At 53.3% G+C, this 22,894-nt stretch overlaps 2 protein-coding genes across 2 annotated transcripts; one reads left to right on the top strand and one right to left on the bottom strand.

Annotated features, from left to right (window-relative positions):
- Nucleotides 1-1,343: 1,343 nt before the first annotated feature.
- Nucleotides 1,344-12,784, bottom strand: LOC144285145 (uncharacterized). The gene is made up of 7 exons (XM_077850393.1): nucleotides 12,727-12,784; nucleotides 12,219-12,312; nucleotides 9,418-9,547; nucleotides 3,796-3,989; nucleotides 3,167-3,223; nucleotides 2,074-2,267; nucleotides 1,344-1,834 (listed from the first exon to the last, which is right to left on the bottom strand). Exons 1-7 carry the CDS (start codon nucleotides 12,782-12,784, stop codon nucleotides 1,512-1,514), a joined length of 1,050 nt encoding a protein of 349 aa, XP_077706519.1. The 3' UTR covers nucleotides 1,344-1,511.
- Nucleotides 12,785-14,583: 1,799 nt separating this feature from the next.
- LOC144285144 (ubiquitin carboxyl-terminal hydrolase 17-like protein 6) lies at nucleotides 14,584-18,352 on the top strand. The gene is made up of 2 exons (XM_077850392.1): nucleotides 14,584-16,157; nucleotides 18,238-18,352. Exons 1-2 carry the CDS (start codon nucleotides 14,584-14,586, stop codon nucleotides 18,350-18,352), a joined length of 1,689 nt encoding a protein of 562 aa, XP_077706518.1.
- The last annotated feature ends 4,542 nt before the right edge of the window (nucleotides 18,353-22,894 follow it).

Genomic DNA, 22,894 nt, shown 5'->3' with positions numbered 1-22,894 from the left:
TGGGAGTCATAGCATGGTTCATGCACCCTGGCTGTGAGTCTGGCTCCTGCCTTCTCTGCATGCACCCTGGGCTGGCCAAATACTTGAAATCTGATGGGTATCATGTGGGTGGCTCATGGTGGCTGCAGCCCAATGGAAGCTTGCCCTCCCCTGGCATTTCACTGTTTTCTATATTTTCCATTTTTCTTTAACCTTTAACCTGTATAATGGCTTATGAGTTTTATTGTAATAAAGGATAAGTTAACTTCACACAAAATTGACTCTGATGCTTTTAAATGCTACATTGTTGTACTTAGGTCCTTCACAGTGTGGCAGGCCCGGAGCCCACGGCACCGGGGGACACAACCCAAGATCCGGTGCTCCCCCCTTCCACCTCCATTCTTTAAAGCTCCCCCACTGGGATATGCACACAAATTCCCACGATCCCCCATTACTTGGACCTAGTTGGTATGACTTTCTATGCCACAGGCTACCTGTTTTGGCCTTATGAAATAATTTTCTTGAACAGAACATGGGGCTCAGAGCCTGAGATACCCCAGGAAGATGTTCCTGATATCTTGTGATTTGACAAGGAATTTGAGAAATATGTACCGGAATCTCCCAACTTCTTAGGTTTGTTGTAGGAGACTTGGCAGTATTAATTGCTTTAATAGCGTTAAAGTCACTGTGATCGTCCTCCAATCATTACATTGCTCTTGATTATTACTTTTACTATTATGTCTCTTATTATGGATTGTTCATGGGTGGTTGTTATAAAACACTGACTACATTTTCTATTCAAGAGGAGGGTCTGATATTTGGAGACCATTTCTGATTGTTCCCCAGAAGACTTTTACACAACAAGGCTACAGTTCTCCCACTCCACTGCTTGGTTTCCTTTCATGCGGAAACCCTCTCAGCATGTTCCACATTCCTCTCCTGAGGCATATACCCTCCATGAGGGCAGGGAAGCCAAGTGGATAATGTCCCCAGGTTGGCAGATCCTAGAAAAATGTACACGTTCCGTCCAGAGATCAGCACCATTCCCTGTAGACCTGGGAGAGTCACACAACCCTCCTTGCCTCACTAGAGCCCGCATAAAATTTCTAATGTCATTTGGGTGCCCTGCAACTGCTCTTGCAATCCAAAAATACTGGAAAACAAATTAGCAGGGGCCTGAGTACCCTCAAAATTTTGCCGCGGCCCGGCGGCAGGAGTGACCTGATGTCCTGTGTCCTCCCGTCCTCTGCCTTTCCCAGGGGAGCACCGGATCCTGGGCTGTGTCCCCCGGTGCCCTGGGCTCCGAGCCTGCCACACTGTGAAGGACCTAAGTACAATGTAGCATTTAAAACCATCAGAGTCAATTTTGTGTGAAGTTAACTTATCCTTTATTACAATAAAACTCATAAGCCATTATACAGGTTAAAGGTTAAAGAAAAATGGAAAATATAGAAACAGTGAAATGCCAGGGGAGGGCAAGCCTCCGTTGGGCTGCAGCTACCACGAGCCCTGCGTTGGGAGCTGGGGCGAGCTCAGGGGTCGAAGCCAGTTGTTCCAGATGCAGGTGGCGGCTCTGGCACTCTGGGGACCCCGATTGCAGGTGCCGGGGCCTGCTCCTCCTCTGGGGTGGCCGCGGGTGCAGGGGGCTCCTCCAGGGCTGAGCAGTGAACTAGAGCAGTGACCACTATCTGCAGGGGCTTCACCTCCCCAGCGGGCGCTTCAGCGCCGGCCGAGCCCTCAGCCCCAGCAGCCGGGACGGCCTGGATCCCCGCAGGCCCCGACGGGGCAGCAGTCCCCATGGTCAGAGCTGGGACTTGCTCCTGAGCTGCTTCAGGGTGTTTTCCTTGGGCTGAAGCTGTAGCTCCAGGAAGGCAAAGTATCCCCATTAGGACGGACGTTCCACGTGCCTCCCAAGTCAAGACCACTCTTCCCACTGCTCCACGTGCGTGAGGGCATGAGCCCTGGGAGGTGTCCCCAGGCTGCAGCCCGTGGGGTGAAGTGTGAGCCCACCCCCTGCTCCCAGCCCAGCTGCATGGAGGCTGGATCGGCGGGGCCCACCCTGTCCCCAGCTCAGTCACCCCCAGGCCTCCTCACCCCCAGCCTCTGGCTCCACTGTATGGAGGCGTCTGAATTGCTGGAGGTTACGCCGGGCACGGAGTTCCACGTCTGAACCTGGCATGTGCTGTCTTACGAATTGCAGAATTTTCATAAGGGAGGGAAATTCGGGGAGCTGACAAAAGTCGTCCCCATAATAATCCAGCCATATTTCCAGCATGCAGGAGATGGCCCTGTGGAGGGACAGGCGGGCACAGGTGTCAGAAGACAGGGCTCTGTCACATGCAGGTGTCCCGGGGAAGCCGTGCAGGACCCGGGGACCCGGCCTCCCGTGCGGGGTGTCAGAGGCCAGTCCTGCTCCTTGTGCCCCTGCCACCTGGCGGTCCTGCCTGCCACAGGCCTACTCCCTGAGGAGGGGCTGATATGCAGCCTCTGTTCTGGGGAGCCCACGCCCAGCGGGGTGACCATCAGCGTCTCTCCTGGGGAAGCGGGACTCCCTCCTCAGCCTGGTCCCTGCCCACCTGCCCCTTGAGTCCACCGGCAGGCCTCCGGGGACTGGGGGCGTCTGGCCTGTCATTGCCCTCACTGCACACACTGTCGCTCTGGGAAGCTCCAAGGCAGGAGGGCTCGGGCTCTGTGTCCTGCCAGGCCTTGCCAGGAGCCGCCCGGGACCACCACCTTCCCTCCTGTGGCTCTGGCCTGCCTCCCTCCAGAGGGGCCCCCGGGGGTGTCCTTCCACTGACTCTAATCTCTCATCTCCCACAGGGTGGGGGCCGCCTGGTCTGGAGGCCTCACCAGCCCTCCTGAGCACCTGCTGTGCCCCCTGGTCCAGGTGCCACCAGATTGGGGAGTGCGATGCTCCCCACCCCCTCTGCTCTGGGCCCCAGGTGTGGGGCAGAGAGAGGGTTGGGGGGCATGGAGAAGTTCTCCTTAGGGGTCCCAGTGTCTCCCACCAAGACCGCACCCCATCCTGGCTCTCCTGCCCTCTTTTCCAGAAGGGGCCTTAGACCTTTACTCTGTCACAGGAATTGCAGATGTGTGAGGTGAGGGTGCAGCCGCCCCCCCGCCCCACAGCCCCTTCGCTGCCCTCCTGGAGAGGGAAGGCCCTCCTGCAGGAGCCGGAGTCACTCACAGTTTCCAACGCTGGACCGTGTCGTCGTCACCACATGCAGCTACGATGTACCCATATCTAGAGGAGGGCGGGGGCATCCCATGAATCGTCCTGTGGACGTGACCTCTCATAATGGGAGCTGTCACCCTCTGACCCCTGACTAGGCCGGAGCCCCGGGGGCCGTCAGCGCTGTGCGTGGGGCCACGGGCAGCTCCCGGAGAAGTGCCCGCACCTGCTGGGGCCTCCTGAAGGCTTGAGCATGAAAGGGCTCGGCGAGGCCCATGGCCCATAACCGAGTGGGCCCGGGGTGCCCCGGGGTCCCCCGGTCTGGTTGCCCGAGGACACAGACCCCCGATAGACTCTCAAACCTCCCTTTCAAATGGGAAACAGGCCGCTCAGGACCCTGGTGATGGGGGGGAGGAGGCCCAGGCCTAGTGACGGGGGAGGAGGACGGCTGCTGAGCACAGGCACAGCCCCTCTGGCTGACCCGCCACAGGCCAGGCCCCGGGGCTGCCCTCCAGGACCCCGCTAGGCCCTGGGGGACCCTGCTCCAGGCGGGGGAGCAGCCTGAGGCCGGGAAGCTCACACCATCCCCAGCCTCCCCAGCAGCAGGTGGCACAGCCCTGGGCTGCGGAGGGGCAGGTGCTCACTCGGTGAACAGCAGGTCCAGCACCTCCTCCGTGGTGGCGAATCCACGATAGTCGTCTAAGAAGCTGCAAATGGAGATGACGTCCCTGCGCTTCAAGGCGAGCAACAGATGTCGGCCTTCGTGCCCCAGCAGCTCCGTCCGGCTGAGCTTCTTCGGGACAATCTGATGCCCCTTCCCGGCCGCGGCCCCAGCACCCTGAGGTGGGACAGAGGGGACGTGCAGCCTGCAGGGAGCCGCCAGGAGGCCTGGGATCCCGCCCCGGCAGGCCCTGCGCTGGGGCCCTGTGGGCTTGAGGAGCTGGGGCTCCCTCTCCCGCTCAAGCTCCCTGCCTGTCTCTTACACAAACAGGACCAACTATGCAATAAAGAAACAATCACAGAGGATAAATGTTCAAAATATTTGGATCAATACGAGGACCTCAAGAGACACAGAGAGAGAGACCGAGAGAGGCAGCCACACAGACGGAGGGAGAAGCAGCACGTGCAGGGAGCCCAGGCGGGGATCGATCCTGGGCCTCGGAGATCAGGCCTGGCGGAAGGCAGGCGCTAACCGCCGGGCGACCAGGCCTCCCCTGAGGGCTCTATTCTGATGTTCCCACACATCTGTGCGCAGAGACTCTGCATCTGGCCCAGGCAGGGGCAGGGCCATGGGGGCAGGTATGGGTAGGAGGGGATCCAGACTCATGTGGGAGCAGGAGTGTCGGGGGGCCCAGGGGGTAGCAGGCTGGCTTCTGGGACCCGGTGCCCTTCCTGCCACATCAGGGCCTGGGTGTCGGGGGTCCCAGCCCCTGCACTCACCCTGAGCCCGCGCTGGCCTCTGTTAGCTGCGCAGGGCACCTCCCTGCTCCTGGAAGCGGTGGGGCAGAAGACCCCTTCCTCCCGCTTGCGCCCCACGTCCCGGGTGGAGCTCTGTGGAGACAGTGCCCGGCAGCCAGGCAGGAGGCCTCAGCGCCTGGTCTGGCCCCCTCGGCTGGGCCGCACCCCCAGCAGCCTCCACCCAGACACACCACAGCGCAGGCAGCACCCACCGCCCCTGGAGAGAGGAAAGGGATGTGGCTGCAGGGCCTCGGGGTGACTCCGGGGGGGGTAGAGGACCTCAGGAACCCTGTTTCCCCCCTGCCCACTGTGACATCAGGGTGACCCTGAAGGGATCCCCGGGGAATGTGCCGCCCTGCAGCGTCCCCCAGCCTGCATGGGACCTGCCCACACATTCCTGGTACCCTGAAACTGAGGAGGAGGGGATGAGGCTCCCAGGATGGTGGCACAGGGGGCCTGGCCTGGCCTGCGCTGTGTTACCTGACGGCGCCTCCGGATCACCGCCCTGACGCCTTGGTATCTATTCAGGAGCCAATGCCTACAGCATTGGAACAAGCGGCTCCCCCGGGGTTCCTGGGAGCCAGAGCCCCGAGAGGTGGGCCGGCAGCAAGAGAACATCCTCCAGTAGCAGATGTCTCCAGCCAAGTGAGCCTGAGCTGGGGCTGCACTGGATGCGGGTGCCTGGTTACGGGGGTTCCAGTTCTATTGGGCTCTGTGACACGGCAGTGACCTCACTCCCTGGGACCCCCTCCCTGACCCACTCCTGGAGGAAGCTGCAGGGGCAGTGCTCGTGCTGCCAATGCTTCCCCCCTCCCTGCAGACGATGGCCTGTGCACACAGGGACACGACCGCAGCCCTGTCCACAGGCCCCAGGGAAGGACTGTGTGCACCCAGGACCCCAGCCTGGACACACGCCTGGGTTCAGACATGACTGTCCAGTCTTCCCCGGTTTGACACCAATAAGCCGTTGTGCCCATGGGGATGGTCGGCGTCTTGACTGTGGGACAGAGAGTATCCTAGCGGGTGCTTCCCCCAGATGTCCCCAGGCCACTGTGGCCTCATATCTATGACCTTGGAGGCGGGTGTCACCTGCAGGACATACCTCCACCCACACGTTCTTCCTTGGTGTGTACATGCGTCCAGGTCCACGAGGTCCTCTGTACACACACGTGGGCACCGGTACCCTCATTCTGGAGGCCCAGAAGGTGACAGTCCCCTTGGGCAGGGATGGGCAACAGCTTCCCAGGATCCTAGGCTCCTGAATCCAAGGCAAACCCTGCAGAAGGTGTCGTCTGGTCTCCTGTTGTGATTCTGAGTCTCGGGTTGTGGATTTGCTCCCGAATGGGACCCTCTGTGCCCTGTGACCCTGGGTCAGGTGTTCAAAACTGCAGCTATTTCAGAAAACCGATCTATTCCTCAACCTTCGATTCATGAGTTACACATCCAAGAAGACTGACTCCACACAAATTATTCCAAATTTAATGATATCTATGCTGACATGCATGTTCACTATCTCATGTGCTATTTAGAATAGTCCAGAAGGGGGTGGTTGTCCTGTCTTCTGGAACGCTTGCTTTCACAGAACTGAAGCTCCAGGGCAGCTAGTGTGTGCTGACTGTCACAGCGATGGGGAAGGCTATGGGCCATGGGGCAAGCGCTCAGGAGGACAAAGGATCAGGCTCTGGGCCAGGCCACGTGCAGACATGTTCATGACCAGGTTAATGGAGGACATTGTGGTGTTTGTCCAAACGGGGGCTCCTGTGTTTCCTTTTTCTCTTCTCTTGGACATGGAGCTATTCACCAGGAAGCAGCAGCCTTGCAGGCAGGACTTTCTAGGAAAGAGAGGAGTCAACATGCCTGTGCCAATGTCATTTTCAATGGATTTATTCACAGGCTAAGTCATTTGAAAACACAAGACAGTTACGTTTAAAAACTACCATGTACTGGGCCAAGACAGTCCTGCCTTAGTAGTTTCTGTGAAATCAGGTGCAGAGCGGCAGGAAAGTCATCTCATCTCCTATTATGTGAAAGTGAATATGTGCATTGTGAGGAATGAGAAATTTCTAGGTGTATGATGGAGAGATGATGGAGGAGAGATGGATGACAGGGAGGCTCGTCAGCGATAGATGGACACACAGTCGATGGAGAAATAGATAGGGAGTAACATTGCTCTTGAGAGCTATTCCTCAGCCTTCCTTCCCTGCTTGGAAAGTCCTGGCCAGGGGTGAAGCAGGAGGACCCATTACTCGCAGGGCAATATTATCAGAAACTTCCTGGCACTTACAGGGTCACAACCTGATCTACTCTTTTCCAAACCAATATTGACCTCCCAGGAGGGCCTCCAGGCTTCCAATGAAAGCCATGGTTTCCCCAGGTGCAGGGGCTGCACAGGGGATGAGCAAGGACTGCGGAGCATTGGAAGCACAACACAGGAAAGATTTTTCTCCTTTCCTCAGCAGGCAGTGTCCAGCTGTGGCAACATTAGAGTTGCAAGGTGGGAACCACGTCCCCAGACCTTCTGTCAATACTCATCATGCCTCTGCAGCTCTAGCAAATGCACACGCTGCAGCACAAAGTGTGGAGCTGCACACCTGCCAGCCTGAGCAGCTGCACAAAGTGGGGTCCTCTGGAAGCCTAGGAACAACTTGGGCTGGCCAGCGTCGCCCTCTGCTGGTCTGAGCTCACGGTGCAAGGCTCCTTCCTGTGACCTCCCCTATGCAATGGGAATAGGTGGGTGGACTTGCTCAGGTGTGGATAGCACAGGTGGGAGAAGGTCATCCAGGAGGTGCTGGCCACAGCGTGCAGGGAGCTGAATGGATGATTCTGTGGGTTTTCATAGTGTGGGTGTGTGAGCGTGTGTGTGTGTGTGTGTGTCTGAATGCAGATGTTAATCCAGCAGAGGTTTGGATACAGAAATTTATACACATTGACTTGCGTATGTGGATTTTTCTGTGGCTTTTTCCTTCATCATTCATGTGTCCTGCCCTATTGCCATTTCACTTAAGATTCCTGTCAGTTCAGATCAAATCAACAATAAAAGACACTTCATTGGATGTAGTCATTCAAAATCTAACTCCACTTTGTGAATTTAAACCCTTTAATTCCAAAAATACTTGTCAGTCTTCATTCATCTAGAATTCCTGGATCCAGGGCTGTAGAGGATGGTTGGTTTTCCAAAGCGGCTCCGGCCAGAATGACAGACACAGGATTTCAGGGCACAGAGGAAACTATTTAGGAGGAGATCCACAGCCCAGCCTCAGAGTCACAACTCGACTTAGACATGATTGTTGTCGGAGAGAGAAAATTTCAGGAAGAGTGACAGGTCACTCATCACTAGAATTTTCAAGGTAGTTGGGGCTTTGGAGGACAGGGGTGTGGGATGGGCAAGGTCTGCTCTTCCTCCAGGTAGACCCTCTTTCCTGAAACAAACCCCCAACACACACAGATACTCAAAGAATACACACATTCATACATAAAGGAATGATTATAAATGCTGTCTTAGAAAGTCAAATGGTTTTCCACATGTATTCATACCTCATTAGGTCTGGTGTCAATGTATTTTAACTTTTTGAAGCAAGTGACACATATTTATTTTACGTTATAAAAAAGAAGAGGATACTTTCTCTACATGTGTGTGGATTCCTCAGGATAGGAAAACCACCAGCTATGCCTGAGCATCCTCTATTAAATAAGCAAAGGTAGAGTCATCAGATCCTGCTACATCAGTTAAACAACAGTTGAGCAAGAAGCGTATTCTATATCCGATTTGAAAATTCCCAAATAGGATTCGGTGCATTTAACAGAAATTAGGAGGACGGTGGGCGTTCCGGCTTCCCATAAATGCATCTGTATCTACTGTTGGATTTGAAATAAGGTATGTCATCCTCTAACCCTGTTCCTATGCACATCATAAACTCAAAATTGATTCATCACAATACTTGTATTTTCATAATTACTTACTGAATATATTAGGCTTTGTGTATGTACCAACTCCCCGAGGAACCTGAGATAATTGATTATTGTTATCGCAAGAATAAATATATTTAAAAATTCAGTGAGCTCAACTGTGTAAAACACTGGCAAAATTACAATTGCAAAGAAATAAGATAGTGAAGGGGCAAGATTGTCGAAAACTGGGGACCTCCGCTCAGCTGGATCCTTGATGGTAGGTAGATGCTATCCGATCGTTGTGAAAAGGTAGGAATCCCACCTGACGTTTAATAAAAGAATTGCTGGAACTCTTCAGTAGAAAAGCGACCACCCTCTGCAAGGTGGGAGATGCGAGACGTGAATCCAAAGTGATATATCAGAAGGTGAATGGCAGGGCGGGCAGTTTACGCACCCCAGAATCGGGAAAGGGAAGGGCCACAGAGCCCACATTTCAATCTGCCTTAGCAATCTGATCCGGTGAGACACAACCTTGCCTGAAATGAGCTCAGGTGGTGAAATGGGCAGACACTACTCTGGACACAGTGTCTCAGAATTCTCAGAGTCCCAGAAAGAATGGGGGTGCCCACGGGGGTGGAGTTCCCAAGCCTTGGGGTGTGGACACTGGTCATGGCCAACAAGAGTGCAAGGTGCCTCACAGCTCAGTTGGCCCTAAAACTGGAACCACTTTGCCTAATCAGCTGACCACTCTCCACATGGGAATCCTGCAAAGGACAGGGAAGTGGGGACCCTGCCCCTTCCCCTGGGATAGGCAGAGAGTGTAGGTGCACCACCGGAGGACAGGTCTCAGTGCAGAGACCCTGGAAGGAACAGTAACAGGGCAACCCTCTCTCTTCTGGCAGACTGGTCTGGGCGCCCACCACAGGCGTCTGCAGCATCTGGCACACCCCAGTGACTCCTGCTTGGCCCTGAGTGCTTACTGAAGAGCGGGACCCTGATCTTTCTGCTCTGAGGCTGGAGATCAGATTCCAGCCATTTGGTGTTGGTCTCCTAAAGAGGCACAGGGGGCTTTCAGGGAACAAAGCCACGCAGGAAAACCAGAAAGAGCTCACAGTGAGCCCAGCCCCGAGGCAAGGGGACGTGTAAGCCGGACCAGGAACAGACCCTGAGCATCAGTGCAGCAGGCCCCTACCCCAGGAGATCAGCTCACAAGATGCCATGAACACCATGTGTATGGACATCAAAGGGCTGCATATTCCAGGTGTGGGACAACACAGTATAGAGAATTTGACTGTTCATCTAATGATTCCTATATCTGCAGTTTAAAATTCCGTGATGCTTTTTTGTCTTTTTCCCCTTTTCCACTGGTTTCGTGTTTTCTCAACTCTTTGATTTTAAGACATTTGGTAACTTCAATTTTTTACACTCATATTTTATAGATACATTCTTTATGTTTGGTTCTTGTCACTGGAATGAATTTTATTGTTCTCTATATATAAGTTTTGCCTCTTGACAATTTGAGATTTAGTGTCTCAGGGTCATGGTATATCCATAACCTATGCCAGCTTGTCCAGATAACTCTGTCTTCCTCCATATCTGGATGAGAGTGGATTTTCCATTGGGAAGATAGATTTGGTCTGGTTTGCTTTGGTTTGGTGTTTTGAAGGCAGGGAAGAAAAGACACGTGAGGTGACTAGAGGGGAGATCACAGGCCTGCTCAGACCTTCTTCCGCTAGCCTTTCTCCCTGGTCTCCCTGGGCACATGGACCAAATCCCCTTCAAGCACATGAAGTGCCAGTTCTGCTGGAGAGCCCAGCCTGAAGGCCCTTTGCTCAAGCCTGCCTGCATCCTCACCCCTGTGCCCTATACACCTGCAGGTCCAAGGATCCTTAGGCTACTTCACTAGCTCCAATCCCAACATCCCCTGTGAGGATAGGCCTTCCTACCCTTGGACCACTGGGATCCTCATAGGCTTCCAGAAAGTAGGGAATATTTCTGTTGTGGCATGCATCCCTTGAGTGCCCAGGAAGCTGCATTTTCCTCTGAAGCTATGAGGCAGCAATAGGGCAGCTTTCATGGAATGAGACAGGGGCCTGAGGCTCCAGGGACCAGAATCTGACCCGGGTCACATAATGATTGCATGAATGGGAGTTACTTAGGGCTTGAGGGTGGGAGAAGGATCCCACACCGTGGCTTCTCTACTGCCCTCTGACTTTTAAAAGCCTAGTGTGCACATCGAGGAGCTCCTCTACCCTCCATATGCACAGAGAGAGGGAACACCCTTGAACAGGAGCTCTGGAGTGAGGAAAGAGCAGTCAGTTGTTTTTCCTAAAAAACAAATCCTCACGACACAACTATGGATGTGCTTTGGTTTGGTTTCGTTTGGGTTGGTTTGGTTTTGCTGAGTTTCATTTGGTTTGGTATCACATGGTGTTGTATTGTTTCCATTGGCCCACTTCAGAGATATGCCTGAGAACGAGGGACAGAGAGAGAAAGACAGACAGGCAGAGGGAACTACCCAGTCCTGGGTCCTGTGCTATTTGGACCATTACATGCCCACTAGTCAAACTTTGCCTTCTTAGGAAATCATCTGGAGAGAGATAAATCTCCATGCTCAGGCCTCTGAAAGGAAGCATCATTACCCAACTTTGAAGTGGGTTTCAGGATATATAAAGAATGAAACTGTCAACTCATCCCATTACAGACCATGTGCGACCGCGGCCCCATGTGGAGCACATGGCACCCATACTGGATGCTCAGGGATCCACATTGCCTGGCTAGTACTTCACACAGAACACTGGGTGTGCAGGAGACCCTCAATGTCTACGTATCCCCTGAACCTATCAAGGAGCATGAGAGGCAGCAGGCTGTGGACCCAGGATTCCCATGCAAAGGAGCTGAGCAAGTGCTGATTCCCCATATCAGTCCAGGAGGGGCCACGTCCTCAGGTCCGCAGTCACCCCCTCAGGGTGCTTGGGGTGGAGGATAATGTCCGAGGCCAGGAGCTGGCTAATTCGCTCTCAGTGTCTTCTGAGGATGAGGACACCTGTAGGTCACCGTGGAGGACACTCCAGGGGCCACAGACACAGGCTCCGTCTGACAGGTGGGGGGCAGGAGGGCCCTGAGCAGGGCGTGGCTTCTTGGGAGGAAGGAATGAGGGAGCTGCGAGGAACCCGGAGCTCCAGCAGCTTCTGTTCAATCTGGTGAAGACCATTCTCAGGGGCTGAGTGGGGGCCCGCACAGAGGGCGGCCGTGGGGGCTCGGTGCACGGCTGCAGCGTTCCCAGGTGAGGTGTGGCAGGTGTGGGCTGGGGGCCCTTGCTTGGATGGAGGGCAGGTGTCTTCCTGGTCTGCGGGGGCCCGGCTGTGCATCCATGGGCACGTCTGCTTCCTGGAGGACACAGACTCCCCAATATCCCTAGAGGGGCTTCCTCAATGATCCTGCAGGTGTGCTGGGAGGGCCTCCATCCCGGTTTTTTTCGGGAGTTCTGGGACCTGTCTAGGGGCATCTGGGCACATTTCTTGCCTGGAGTCTGGAGGGGCATTTGGGAATTGTCTGCCAATTCGTTCCTGACAGCGGGACGGGTGTTCTCCTCAGGATACTTGGGTGGTGCCTGGGTGTGTCCCAGCCCATGGCCCTTGGAGCCAGCCTGGGGACCCTCAAGGGAGACTCTGCAGGGCCTCTTGGCTCTCTGCTGCACAACCAGGCTGTCAGCCCTGACACAGGGTTGGCGAGCCGGCAGAGGGGTGTCAGTGATCGGCACTTGCTGGGCACCTGGAGGTCCACCAGGTGGGCTGAGGCTAAATTTAGGGCTTCTGAGATGAGAGGTGGAATGGGACGGGAGTCTTATGTCAGGGGGCTGAGTACGTGGTTCCATCAGCAGGGCAGGCTCAGGGATAGAAGGCCTCCTGGTGGTGTAGACGGGCATCGGCATGTGTGGACACTGTGGGAAAAGAGAACACACAGGACTCCATGAGTTTGGCCCCGGCACCAAGGCAAAATGAACATTCAGGAAAGAAAGAAAGAAACCAACAAATGGCCAGGACCCTAGTAACCACCCCCTCCCCCGGAACAGGGAAAGAAAGAGTTGGGATCTGTTGACCTAGGAGTAGGGAATCTGGCTGCAGGGCTCGTCCAGAACAAAGGCCTGACAGGATGCTGTTGATGCCCTTGAGACATGGGGGGGACACGCAAAGTCCTGCCTCACAGCGATGCTTCCTCCATTGGACCAGCGCTTCCATCCTCTCTGCTCAAGAGGCGATAGGAGTCCTGCTGCTGGAGAGTCATGGTGGGAGCTCCTGAGTGGGGATGGGCAGTGTGGGATGATGTGTCACAAAGGACAGCGGCCTGTTCTTCTCTGAGGTTGGTATGTGCTCCAGGAGTGCCCGCCAATGACCTTCACACGTCAAACAGTCAGTGTTCACACACATAGAAGGTGGGAGGCAACATCATGGGCACCAAGGGAAAACTGGGTGCAAATCCACCCTACTCAACTGCCACTGGTCAGAGAGGAAGTGGAGCCCCGCTTCCACCAGGAGGCCCATGGAGCCCAGGGAGTCCCCAAGGGCACAGCCCGGGAAGCAGCGCACACTCACCCTCACATAGTCACAAGATTCCGTGTCTTCCTTTCAGGTGCGCTTCTGCCCCTCCCGGGGTCTCCTGGGGAACCTGTGGAGCAGGGCCTTCCTCTGCTCGGCTTCTTGCCTGCACCAGAAATCAAGGCATAGAAAGGAGAAGGAACTCCCTTCCCTGGCTTATAGCCGGACACCTGCTTGGGGCTTGGGCCAACCTGGTCCTTTCCGTCCTCAGCCAATCTACGCCCACCTCTGCCCCTCGTCCTAACTACAGGGAGCTGAACAGGTCGTCCAGGCAGTTTCTTACATACAGAGTCTGAAATGGTCTGCCTTGGCATGTGCCAAGCTCCATACATTCACTGGTGCAGGGACACTGCTCCAGCCACAAACCCCACACCAAATCAGCAGGGACAGCTCCATCACCCAAATGTGGCCCCCCTTAGCCTGGGAGCTCCTCTGGCTGCCTCGCCCTGCCTGGCTCTGCCCGCAGCCGCCCTGCACACTGTGCATGCACACGGACTCGGGGTCTGTCGTATCAGCCCTGGCGTTTGGGTCACAAGCCCCATTCCTCACCTTCGTCTCCCTGCCTTCTCCCTCTCAGCCTGGTTCAACAGCCCAGCCTGGTGCCGCTGGTCCCGCTGACTCCCCGGCTCCACATTCTCCTTCAGCCTCCTGGAGCCCAAGGCAAGGGGAAGGAAGGTTGCACCCCAGTGTGTTACCGGGCATCTGGTGCTTGGTGCCTTGTGTTCAAGGTCCCGCGGTCTTGGACAGGTAAAATGAGGCATATAAACACTGGATTTAGGATATAGACTCTTGTAGGAAAGGGAGTTTCAAAGGAATGTTTCCCAAAAACATTAAACCAGTGAGAGAATTCCTGTTGTGTGGACCTGGGCCACACCAAGGCAGGAACTGGTATTCATCAAAACATTCACAATCTTTGTAGATTGGAATCATAGTCCAGAGAGATAGAAGTGGAGAAGCCAAGCAATGGATGCCATATTCCCAAATAATTGGTTTCAGCTACAAACATTCTGCTGGTGAGGAGAACGAGTTCCTATGTGATACCTGAGCTCCTTTGGGAGAGTGATCTTCCCTGTCCTAGAGCACTAACGTCTAACACTCCTTGGCTCCCTTGGGGTTACTCAAAGGAAAGGACATTCAAAAAGGTTTCCTCTGAACATAGAAACTCTGAACAAATTCTGTTGAGAAAGGTGCAGGGACAGTTGAGGTGGTTGAGAATAATCTGAAAGTTGCATGTTGTGGGAGGCAAGAATAGGAGCTGGGCTGACCTGAATGGTCTCTGTCAGGGAGGGTCCACACCCAAATCCCGTAATCCAATCAAGCAATTAGAGTGGATTAGAGGACTTTGTGCCTTATCCCAGGGCCCAAAAGCCATAAAGGTGGAGGTGAGAATCACTATCTGCCATTTGAAAACGGCTCAGTGAGAGGAGCATCCCTTTGCGACCCGAAGCTCCTGGTTGAATGTATCTTGTGGACACTGTTTCTGCAGACATGGAGGCTGCCCACCTCCACCCCTCAGAGGAGCCTCAGTTCAGCGCCTCTCCCAAACCCCAGTCATACTGGTCAAGGAGAGGCGGTGCTGAAGTCCACGGAGGACCCTCTGTGCCCGAGACGACATCCCCTGCATCAAAGACTCTCTCCTCCCCGACTGACCCGTTGGCTCCCGCATCAGCAGGGCCGCCTCCCACCAAGACGCCTCTGAGTTGGAAGAGCCTTTCCCAGATGGGAGCCGGGCTTCAGAACATGGGCAACACTTGCTATGTGAATGCGACCCTACAGTGTCTGACCTACACAGAGCCCCTCGCCAGCTACATGCTGTCCCAGCAGCACGGGACCACCTGTAGGAGGCAGACATCCTGCATGCTGTGTACCCTGCAGGCTCACCTGACGCGGGTTCTCTGCCATCCTGGACGTGTGCTCTGGCCCCTGCCACTCCTGCTCGTCGCCTTCCACAGACACAAGCAGGAAGATGCCCATGAGTATCTCATGTTCATTCTGGATGCAATGCAGCAAGCATGCTTGCCTGAGGACAAGCCCTCAGACCCTGAGCATCCTCAGGACAGCACCCTCATCCAGCAACTCTTTGGGGGGTACTGGAGGTCTCAAATCCAGTGTCTCCACTGCCAAGGCATTTCGAGCACTCTGGAACCTTACCTGGACATCAGCCTGGACATCGGGGCTGCTCACAGCGTCAACCAAGCTTTGGAGCAGTTGGTGAAGCCCGAACTGCTGGAAGGTGAAAATGCCTACCATTGTAGTAAGTGTCTGGAGAAGGTGCCTGCGTCCAAGGTGTTGACTTTGCACACTTCCCCGAAGGTCCTCATCCTGGTCTTGAGACGATTCTCAGACTTGACAGGCAACAAAATGACTAAGGAGGTGCAATATCCTGAGCGCCTTGACATGCAACACTACCTGTCTGAGCAGAGGGCAGGACCCTTGGTTTATGTGCTCTATGCCGTGCTGGTGCACGCTGGGAGGAGTTGCCACAGCGGACATTACTTCTGTTTTGTAAAGGCAGGAAATGGCCAGTGGTATAAAATGGATGATGCTAAGGTCAGCGCCTGTGATGTGACTTGTGTACTGCGCCAACCTGCCTATGTCCTCTTTTATATGCAGAAGACTGATCTGGAGAGAGACCTTGGGAGGGAGTCAGTCAAGGAGGGAGGACTCGCATCTCCCGAGGCAGACCCCACAGTGGTGGGTGAGGCCTCAGGAGAGCCGGCAACGGATCCCTCCGTGAACCTTCCTGAGTTGGAGGAGCGTGGGGAAGAGACCTCAAGGCAACAAATGACATTAGACCAGTGGAGATGCCTCCAAGAATGCAACCGCCCTAAGCCTGAACTCAATGTCAGGAGAAGAGAAATTGCTCTTCCTGCGAACGCAGTCATCCTTCACCACTCCAAATACAGACCTGAGATGCCGAAGAATCATCCTCAGCAGACCGTCGACCTGCTCACCACTGCAGCTGGGATGCTCCCACCTCAGGTGGCCGGGGACGTGGCCAAGGTCCCACGTGTGCCAGGGAGAGCCAGACCTACCAAGAGGATGAGCAAGAAGGGACAGAGGTCTGGGGAAGCAGTCCAGGGATGTGTCTCCTAACTTTGGTGCACATGGGCGCACACACCCACACACACAGCGTCACTCACTCACTCCAAACCCGAACACAGTCCCATACTGGAAATATTTTGTGTTGTGAGAAGTGTGTGTTCTGTATGTATGGAAGAACCATCTATCTGGTGTGTTCATGGGATATGGCCTTCAACTGAACCTAGAGGACACTGATATTTAAACCTGGGTCTTTGTCATGATCTTATATTGGGATCGTGTGGATTTCATATGGGGTGTATCGAGGAACCTGCCTCTCCTTCAGCCTTGGGGAGAGTGGGGGCCACTTGCAGGTGAGAGGCAGTGAGCAGTCAGGGTTGAGAGTGGATATGATGCTGAGGACCTGGGGTTGAAGTCAGTATGTTTGACCCTCTCCTCATGCTCCCCACTTCCCAATGCTTTTCTTCTATTTATATTGAAAAAATTTTGTCTGAACACATAAGTATGTATTGGGTGTTGCTAGCGATGTGTCTTGGTCAATGCTTGGAAATTGTAGGAAGGAAATTAAGTGCTTGCATTTGGGGCAATAACTGCATCCAGACCTGATTGAACCACAGTGATTTTATTATGTTCCCTTCACTCTCTCCCACATTAAGACTGAAGAGAAGCAAACTAACAAGGACTCTTATTCCAAAGGGAAATGCCCAGCCTCCCACTGAACATAACTTTTTATGACTATTTTGCTACCATCTGCTCTGTGGCACCTCCTGACCCAGAAGCAGTGGACTCTGGATTTCAGACCAGTTCAAATTCAAATTTGGACCTGGGTTGATACCTCTGGAAAACAGTGCCAAGTTCATGAAACTAGCAAAAGCTTTTTGAGGTCAGGTTATAGGTGTTCGTGTTATCATTTCATTTCTTACAGAGGAGTTTGACAAGTTCTTTATAGAATGGAAATTATTGCATGACCAGCAAACGCCTCTGAGTGTGACCGTAGATGTGCAGTTGTAACATCACATCATAATGTTATTTTCACTCTGTATCCAAACTTGGACATGCACCCTTACTGGAGAGTAAGGGACAATAGGATCTGTGCAGAAGAAATCACGCTTTTTTTTAGATTTTCATGTACCAAAAACAGATTAGAGATATAAAGTGTCAGGGTTTCTTTCATGTCTGGAAATTGTGTTTCTTTTGGCCAATACAGTTTACTGTGTCATAAAAAGTGAGGGAACTTGTGTGCATGTCTTGCCAAGAGTTCCCTAAGAGGACCTGCAGGTATCCCCGTCCTCTGAAGACTGTCATAGGGAATGAGACAGCTCATGGACTCGGGGACTTGTCCTCCACAGCAGAGGACCCTGAGGAGGTGTCTGTGGGAATGAGGATATGTCTCCACCTGGACTGTTGTGGTGAACCAGCAATTCCTCCACTGAACTGGATGGAAACGGTCAAGTCCACAACGTGCTGGGTGTCCTGCTTTTGTGCGCCTACACATACACTCCCCCCACTACACAGATGCTACAGTTTTTCTTTAGGTAAATCTATAGGAATGTGAAAGCGTGCTTCCCAATCCGGATGTCAAATTTGTCTTAGTGAAATCCATTTTCTAACAAATGTAGGGAAATCATCCTGGCAATTTGTAACTTGGTTGTAAACAGAAATTAACAAGTTAATCTGAAATTGTTTTATAAATGTCTGAATTTCTGATTTAGAAAAAGATCCCATCCAGAGTTCTGCAAATTACACCATGTTTTCTCCTAGAAGACATTTTCTGTGCTTGTTGATATTATTTCTCTGAAATTGTTATGCAGAATATTGCATCTGCTTTGTTTGTTTTTGCTCTAAAATGTTATTACGAAGTTGTGTGGTTTTTTATTCTTAATAAAAAATTCCCACATATGATTTGGTGTGCAGGCTTTTTCTCCCCAGTATTTCAGAACCTTGAAACAGTTGTTTTATTTCCAGGCTGGCTCCTCACAGAGGCTTCTTTGCCTGCTTCCCCTGAGTGGAATTCCACAGCCACCTCTAGGTCACCTGCAGCTCAAATTCATATCCTCCCCCCATGGGAATATCTCACTCCTACTCACTGGCTCAATATAGGGGAAGCGCCAGCAGCCATTTAAGAGGAAATGCAATGGGACATAGGGACATTATTCTTCAGGGTCTCTTCAATTATGAGAGCTCTGACCAGGAAGATGTTTGTATGAGAAATTAAGGGGGAGGGAGTAGATTGAACCAGAAGCACACCATCTCCGTCCAAGGCTAGCAGAGACCGCTAGGAGGGATGACGGGCATCAGCATGTGTGGACGCTGTGGGAAAAGAAAAGACACAGCACCATGAGTTTGGCCTCAGCACCAAGGCAAAATGAACATTCAGGAAAGAAAGAAACCAATAAATGCCCACGACCTTAGTAACCACCTCCTGCTCCGAAACAGGGAAAGAAAGAGATGGAATCTGTTGACCTAGGAGTAGGGAATGCAGCTGCAGGGCTGCTCTGGAACAAAGGATGTTTGGATCCTCCCAGAGAATGACAGGATGTTGTTGATGCCCTTTAACATGGTGGGGGGACAAGGAAAGTCCTGCCTCACAGCGATGCTTTCTCCATTGGACCAGCTCTTCCATCCTCTCTGCTCATGAGGCGATAGGAGTCCTGCTGCTGGAGAGTCATGGTGGGAGCTCCTGAGTGGGGATGGGCAGTGGGGTAACGTGTCATGAAGGACAGAGGCCTGTTCTCTGAGGATGGTATGTGCTCCAGGAGTGCCCACCAATGACCTTCACACGCCAACCAGCCACTGTTCACACACATACGAGGCATAAGGCAACATCATGGGCACCAAGGGAAAAAAGGGTGCAAAGACCACGCTACTCAACTGCCACTGGTCAGAGAGGAAGTGGAGCCCCGCCTCCCCCAGGAGGCCCATGGAGCCCAGCGAGTCCCCAAGGGCACAGCCCGGGATGCAGCGCACACTCACCCTCACATAGTCACCAGATTCCGTGTCTTCCTTCCAGGTGCGCTTCTGCCCCTCCCGGGGTCTCCTGGGGAACCTGTGGAGCAGGGCCCTTCCTCTGCTCGGCTTCTTGCCTGCACCAGAAATCAAGGCATAGAAAGGAGAAGGAACTCCCTTCCCTGGCTTCCAGCCGGACACCTGCTTGGGGCTTGGGCCAACCTGGTCCTTTCCGTCCTCAGCCACTCTACGCCCATATCTTCCCCTCATCCTAACTACAGGGAGCTGAACAGGTCGTCCAGGCAGTTTCTTGCATGCAGAGTCTGAAAGGGTCTGCCTTGGCATGTGCCAAGCTCCATACATTCACTGGTGCAGGGACACTTGTCCAGCCACAAACCCCACACCAAATCAGCAGGGACAGCTCCATCACCCAAATGTGGACCCTGTTAGCCTGGGAGCTCCTCTGCCTGCCTCGCCCAGCCTGGCTCTGCCCGCAGCCGCCCTGCACACTGTGCATGCACACGGATTCGGGGTCTGTCGTGTCAGCCCTGGCGTTCGCGTCACAAGCCCCATTCCTCACCTTCGTCTCCCTGCCTTCTCCCTCTCAGCCTGGTCCAAAAACCCAGCCTGGTGTCTTGGGTCCTGCTGACTCCCCGGCTCCACATTCTCCTTCAGCCTCCTGGAGCCCAAAGCCATGGGAACGAGGGTCATGCCCCAGTGTTTTATGGGGCATCTGGTGCTTGATGCCTTGTGTCCAAAGGCCCCACAGTCCTTGCACTTTACCTGGGGGAGGAAGGGGCAGGGGTCAGTGCATCCAATCAAATGCCAGTGAACCTGCCAAGCACACGAATGGGAGGCCATCCTCATGGAGTGGCACATCGGATGACGACAGGGGACATCCTATCTGGCTAGTGAGGTGTCAGTATAGTGAAGACCTCTGGATGCTTACTCCCCATCCCGTGGAAGGGAGGAAAGGGCAAGAGGGATTGGAGGTGTCAGGTTGAGGACAGGTGGAAACATCATTAAGACTGGGGACAAACAAAAGGCTCGATCAGATCTTATGGTGCCCTGGGGCTGATGCTCAGAGCCTCTGAGTGTCCCAGTGTGTAGCCTGGGGGGATTTCCTGCCCATGTCACGATGGACAACTGAGTCCGGGCCACGATCTTCCGGGAGCCTAGACTGTCTCAAGACTCCTGGCAGAGCTCCTGCTTCAAAACCCATGCCAGCCTCCCCACTCACCCTGGGATCCTCCTCCTCTAGTCTGGGAACTCTGAGGGCCAGTCCTGCTTTCTGAGGCCTCTTGTCTTTCTAGGGTCTCAAGGGACTGTCGGGCCCAAGCTGGGCATGACTGGCCGCCAACAGTCCCACGTTCTGGAGGGACAAGTAAGTCTGCTTCAGGGATGGGTTTCTGGTAGCCTGAGGGAAAAGAAACAAGAGAGTCCTATTCATCCTGACCTAGGCATCCTCCCTGTTCCGTCTTCCCAAGGAGGTCTTAGCGAGCTTCAGGACAGTTCTGCCAGAGAAACACACATTTCCCCTGTCACTTCTCTTTCCTCCTTCCTGCCTCGCTCTCTTAGCCAAGCCACATCCCCGCTCTGAGGAAGGCCGCCCTTAAGGAAAGAATCTTGTTGACACTATCATTAAGTCTCTCCAAATCCGGGATCCCTGGGTGGCGCAGCGGTTTGGCGCCTGCCTTTGGCCCAGGGCACGATCCTGGAGACCCGGGATCGAATCCCACATCAGGCTCCTGGTGCATGGAGCCTGCCTCTCCCTCTGCCTATGTCTCTGCCTCTCTCCCTTTCTCTCTGTGTGACTATCAAAAAAAAAAAAAGTCTCTCCAAATGCCCTGTGGGAGCAAAACCAGGGACGGGACCTCTCCCGATTGAGGTCCAGTGGGATGCACCATGGAGCACGCAAAGGGCAAAAACGTCAGGAAAGTCGGCTTCCCTCTCTCATATCTGAATGCCCCTTGTGACAGCAGAGGAAGCCATAGTTAAGTCCAAATTCATTGGGAAAACACATTCTCCTCTTCTCGATGGGAAGCTGCCCATCTGAACACTTCCATTCCATGTGTTCGTGGCAGTGCCCCCAATTAACTGCCATCGAAGGTTTGGGAGGTGAATTTCTTTTCACCTTGGGAACCAGGTGATTCTTCTATTGAAAAAAAGGCCAATTATTTATGGGAGAGAGAGTGTGTGTGTGTGTATGAGGGAATGTGATCACCTGAGCTGTAGGAAGGACAGAGGGAGATGGAGACACTCAGTTATCAGAAACCCAGTGAGGGCCTGGATCCATCTCCAGAGCCTGAGATCATGACCCGACCCAAGTGAGTCCCTGAAACAATGGAGCTGCCCAGGCACCCTGATCCTGTGTCTTCTCTAGGCCTGCAGGGCCCACTGAGACATTTAGGGGCCTTCTGTCCCTGCTCGTCCACCACCCCACACCAATGTGACACCTGAGGCCCCATTCCACTGGCATGGAACCTCCGGGTGTCCAGGGCATTCACAGCCATGCCTTGGCTCAGTCTCTGTTCTCAGAACATGTTAGACCAGAAAGAGTCCTTAACCCGTGGAGGAAGGGTCAATCCCTCCATCATTTCCTCACTGTCTCATTGCTCAGACAGGGAAGGTCGGACCAGTGGCCCGAAAACTCACCTGAAGTGCGATTGTGGTCCTCACGCCCATCAGGAGAGGCTGAGAAAGGTCCTGGACACTCCACTGCAGGAGACTGGGTGTCCCGTGGGAGAGAGGGATGGTCAGGAATGGCCACTTCCGTTGCTCCCGGACTTTTATACTGCCCCAAGGTCACGTGACGTTTCAGCCACTTGAAAGACATCCACCTAATCCTCTTAGCTGCTGCAGGGATTGAGCCACTCAGCAGCTTCAACAGGCTAATGATGCCCTCATGAGAGCGATTTCTATGACTCCGTGTGTGTGCCTGTGTGTGTGTGTCTCTGTGAATGGAGGTGTGAGTCCATGTGGATTTGGTGGAGATTGAAATTTCTGCAAGTGAAATTATATTGGTACATTTTAGCGTGGGAATTAACCTCAGGACTCATGTTTCCTGAACTATTGGTATTTTACCAACACTTCTGCTGAATTTAAACCTAATGGTATTAAAAATGGGGTCAGGGTTTGGGGTTATTCAAGATGTTATATCCATTTTGTCAACTAACTTTCAGTTAAAAACTGAAATGTAAAGAGCAAGATCTTCCAATCGGCTATAATCGCTTGATTGGATTAAGGGATTTGGGTGTGGTCCCTTTCTCATAGAGACCTTTTAGGCCAGCCCAGGTCCTAATCTTGACTCTCTCATCAGACAGCACCTTCAGGTCTTTCTCAACCTCCCTAACTGCCCCTGCTCATTTCTGAACCGAATTTGATCAGTTTCTATGTTCAATGGATATATCTCTATGAATGTCCTTTTTCTTCCTCAGTAACCTCAAGCAAGCCAAGGAGTGTTAGATGTCAGTGCTCTAGGACAGGGAAGATCACTCTCCCAAAGGAGCACAGGTATCACATAGGAACAGGTTCTCCTCACCAGCCAGAATGTTTGTAGCTGTAACCAATCATTTGGGAATATGGCATCCATTGCTTGGCTTCTACACTTCCATCTCTCTGGACTATGATCCCAATCTACAAAGATTGTGAAGGTTTTGATGAATACCAGTTTCTGCCTAGGTGTGGTCCGGGTCCACCACAAGAGAAATTCTCTGGCTGGTTTTATGCTTTTGGGAAACATTCCTTTGAAACTCCCTTTCCTACAAGAGTCTATATCCTCAATCCAGTGTTTATATGCCTCATTTTAACT

The sequence above is a fragment of the Canis aureus genome, chromosome 15 (assembly GCF_053574225.1).
Source record: "Canis aureus isolate CA01 chromosome 15, VMU_Caureus_v.1.0, whole genome shotgun sequence".
NCBI classification, from domain to species: Eukaryota; Metazoa; Chordata; class Mammalia; order Carnivora; family Canidae; genus Canis; species Canis aureus.
This window is presented reverse-complemented; position numbering and strand designations above follow the sequence as displayed.